Source organism: Fistularia commersonii, unplaced genomic scaffold, assembly GCF_037954325.1.
Source record: "Fistularia commersonii isolate RoL2024-O1a breed Wild unplaced genomic scaffold, RoL_Fcom_v1.0 HiC_scaffold_57, whole genome shotgun sequence".
Lineage (NCBI taxonomy): Eukaryota > Metazoa > Chordata > Actinopteri > Syngnathiformes > Fistulariidae > Fistularia > Fistularia commersonii.
In genome coordinates, this window is record NW_028234015.1 from 232,444 (window position 1) to 236,704 (window position 4,261).

Below are 4,261 nucleotides of genomic sequence, written 5' to 3' on the forward strand. Positions count from 1 at the left end.
CATTTCCATCGGCCGAAATCTGCTTGCTCCACCTGCTCCACCATCTCTTTCTCCACCAGCAACTATCTCCAACATCCAGCTCCAGCACCTGCCTCCTCATAGCCCCGGGTATGACACTCAGCTACACTCCGAAGCAACTCCTCCAGCTCATCCCTAAACTACCCCCCCCTACGACACTCCTCGCCACACTCTGTAATCATGGACTTCTTCGTCGACCCCACTACATTCACCGTAGCTCCCGTCGCAACTTTTCATACTTTCTTACAACAGAAAATTCAATTCCAACGCTATGGACACAGCACAGCTCATAAACCGGACCCCAAACCTCTTCCCCGCGTCATCACAATAAACCGCATCATCATCCCCGCGTGAACTATTTAAACCTCCGTCAAATTCCAACTTCCGCCCCATCCACTTCACAACAAAAGGCAATAAAAATCGCTCTCTTCAATACAAGATCCCTCAACAATAAAAGCCTCATATTAAATGATTTCATCTCTGATAAACAACTTGACCTTCTGTGCCTAAATGAAACATGGCAAAAACCCCAGGATTATTTCTCTCTCAACCAAACCACCCCCACTGGATACTCTGGATACTCGCGCACTGAGGGCAGAGGAGGAGGGATTGCTGCAATTTTCCACAAAGATCTCCAACCTCGCATACTCTCCATTCCTTCTGCCCCTTCTTTTGAACACCTGACTTTTAAACTACCCGGACCCAAACCACTCATCACAGCGATCATATACCGCCCCCCCAAACCCAACCCATCTTTTCTATCAGATCTCTCAGAATTCATCACCTCGCTATTTTCAATTTCAACCACCGTTATACTTCTTGGCGACTTTAACCTTCATATTGACTCCCTGGACTGTAAAGATGCATCTGACTTCTTGGACCTACTCAACTGCACAAACTTCACACAACACATAACCTTTCCCACCCATAACCACGGACACATCCTTGACCTGGTCTGCTCCACTGGCTCACAGATTCACAACATCTCCAGTTTTGATCTCTCCATATCTGATCACCTGGCCATCACATTTGATATCAACATCCCCACGCCCCTACCTAAGCCCAGCCGCAAAATCACTTTCCACAACCTAAAATCTGTCTGCCCAGTAAAACTCTCCACCTGCATAACCAACACTCTCTCTAATCTCACCCTTCCAGTAAATCCAACCCCTATGGACCTGGTCAACATTTACAATAACACCCTTTCTACCTCCCTCAATACGCTGGCTCCTTTGAAATCCAAAACAGTCACATTCACTCACTCTGCCCCCTGGTTTACCCCGGAACTCCGCAAGCTAAAAAAACAACTCCGTAAACTTGAACGACTACATAAGAAAACCGGCCTCACTGTTCATGCCCAAGCCTATAAGGACCATATGCAACATTACAAGACAGCACTCAATGAAGCCCGTTCCCGTTACTACTCTGGCATCATTCACTCGGGATCCTCCAATCCACGCTCTCTGTTCTCCACCATAAACAAACTACTCAAACCGCACGACAACATCTCATCCACTTTCACCCCGGAAAAATGTGACCTCCTCATGTCATTTTTCACCTCAAAGACAGACACCATCCATAATCAACTTGCATCTTCCTCTGCCACCACCCCAGTCCCAGAGTCCCTACTCACCTCCCCTTCTATCCATCGACTCACTCACTTCTCTCCAATAACTACAGCAGATCTCACCAAAATACTCACCACCATGAAGCCATCCACCTCCCCCCTGGATCCCATGCCTTCAAATCTTGTCATAGCCTGCCTCACCCCCTTTGCCCCACTCATCACCGATACCATTAACGCCTCCCTCACCTCTGGAACAGTCCCCACATCACTTAAGCTTGCTGCCATCACCCCTCTCCTTAAAAAACCTGGCCTCGACCCCGACGACCCCAACAACTTCCGACCCATCTCCAAACTCACATTCCTCTCAAAAGCACTGGAAAGAGCTGTCACAGCACAATTAAATCAACACCTCTTCACACATGACCTGTATGAAACTTTCCAATCCGGCTTCAAAAACCAACACAGCACTGAAACAGCTCTCATCAAAGTAACAAATTACCTCCTTCTCTCTGACTCCGGATCCCTCACCATCCTCCTCCTCCTTGATCTCAGCGCTGCCTTCGATACAGTCAACCATCAAATCCTCCTCAACCGTCTGGAATCATTAGGCATCACCGACACCGCCCTCTCCTGGTTCCACTCTTACCTCTCCGGCAGATCTCACTACATCAACACAAACAACCATACATCTTCCACCACCCCCGTCCGACACGGAGTTCCACAAGGCTCAGTTCTTGGCCCCGTACTTTTCACCCTCTACACACTGCCACTTGGACACATCATCCGCCGCCATGGACTCCATTTTCACTGCTATGCTGATGACACTCAGCTCTACATAAACACCAAAACAATCACTCCCGAAATCCTTTCCTCCCTTACCGACTGCATCACAGACATAAAAACCTGGATGAACCAAAATTTCCTCAAACTCAACAGCAACAAAACAGAAATTATCATATTCGGCCCAAAATCCTTGCTCAATTCCTGTCACAATCTCGCAGTCTCCATTGATGGTCACTTTGTTTCCCCCTCCCCCCTGGTAAGAAATCTTGGAATCTACATGGACCCTGCACTCTCTTTTAGGCCACACATAAATCACATCACCAAAACATCTTTTTTCCACCTCCGAAACATAGCACGCCTCCGACCCACTCTTTCACCCTTTGCTGCTGAAACACTAATCCATGCATTTATCACCTCCAGACTCGACTACTGCAATAGTATCCTATATGGCCTCCCCTCTAATGCCCTTCAAAAACTGCAATACATCCAAAACTCTGCTGCCCGACTACTTACCCGCTCCCCTTCCAGAGAACACATCACCCCCATTCTCCGTCAACTTCACTGGCTGCCCATCAAACAACGCATCCACTTCAAGATCCTCCTCACCACCTACAAAGCCCTCAACAACCTCGCCCCCCCATATCTCACCGACCTTCTACGTCGCCACTCTCCAGCGCGTTGTCTTCGCTCCTCGGATGAAAACCTCCTAACTCCAATCTGTAAGTCCAAGTACCGCACCCTGGGAGACAGAGCCTTCGCCATCGCCGCCCCCACCCTCTGGAACTCCCTCCCCCCAGCCATCCGAGAGTCAAACTCATTGTCTTCCTTCAAAAACAACCTCAAGACCCACCTCTTCCAAACCACCTACAACACCTACAGCTCTTCCCATTAACAATGTTTATGTTCTATGTTTTTCTGTCGTCAACTTGTAAAGCGTCTTTGTGTACCGTGAAAAGCGCTATACAAATCGTATGTATTATTATTATTATTATTATTGAATTCACTCAAATCCAGCCACTTGGTCCAAAGATATAGCCATGTGGTCAAAAAGTGCTTATGTCACCGAGTTGAAGCGTTAACTGTACAAATTTAAGATAACTTATGAATTCTTACAAGTTTGTTTCTGGTGCTGAAAGATGTTGAATAGAACATGATTCTGCACAATATATATCAAAATCTGTTTTATCCAACCACAGGTTTAAAAGATATTGCCATGTGGTCAAAACGTAATAATAAGCAAGAGTTGAAGCATTTACTCGACAAAGTGTAAATAACATATGAATTCTTTCAAGCTTGTGTTTGTTGCTGATATATGATGAAAAGGATATGATTCTGTACAATATATGTCCAAATTACTCCAATCCAGCCACTTGGTCGAATGATATAGCCATGTGGTCAAAAAGTGCTTATCTCACCAAGTTGAGGAGTTTACTGTTCAAATTGTGAATAAATTATGAATTCTTACAAACTGTGTTTCGTGCTGAAATATGTCTAAGAGATCATGATTCTACAAAGAATATGTCAAAATAACTCAAAGCCAACTGCAGTTTCAAAATATATTGCCATTTGGTAAAAAGTGCTTATCTCACAGAGTTGAAGCATTTATTGTACTAATTGTAAAAAATGTATGAATTATTTCAAGCTTGTTTTTGGTGCTGCAATATGATGAAAAGGAAATGATTCTGCAGAATATGTATCAAAATTACTCAAATCCAGCCACTTGGTCAAAAGATTAGCCATGTGGTCAAAAAGTACTTATCTAACCGAGTTGCAGCGTTTACTGTACAAATTGTAAATAACGTATCAATTCTCTCAAGCTTTTGTCTGGTGCTGAAATATGTTGAATAGAACATGATTCTGCACAATATATGTCAAAATCACTCAAATCCAGCC

At 44.9% G+C, this 4,261-nt stretch overlaps 1 protein-coding gene across 1 annotated transcript; it reads left to right on the forward strand.

Annotated features, from left to right (window-relative positions):
• Window positions 1-347: 347 nt before the first annotated feature.
• Window positions 348-3,260, forward strand: LOC147212396 (uncharacterized; the record flags this gene model as incomplete). The annotated part of the gene is made up of 1 exon (XM_086143537.1): window positions 348-3,260. A coding segment is annotated over one exon (2,913 nt), but the record flags the coding sequence as incomplete, so codon positions are not given.
• Window positions 3,261-4,261: the final 1,001 nt, after the last annotated feature.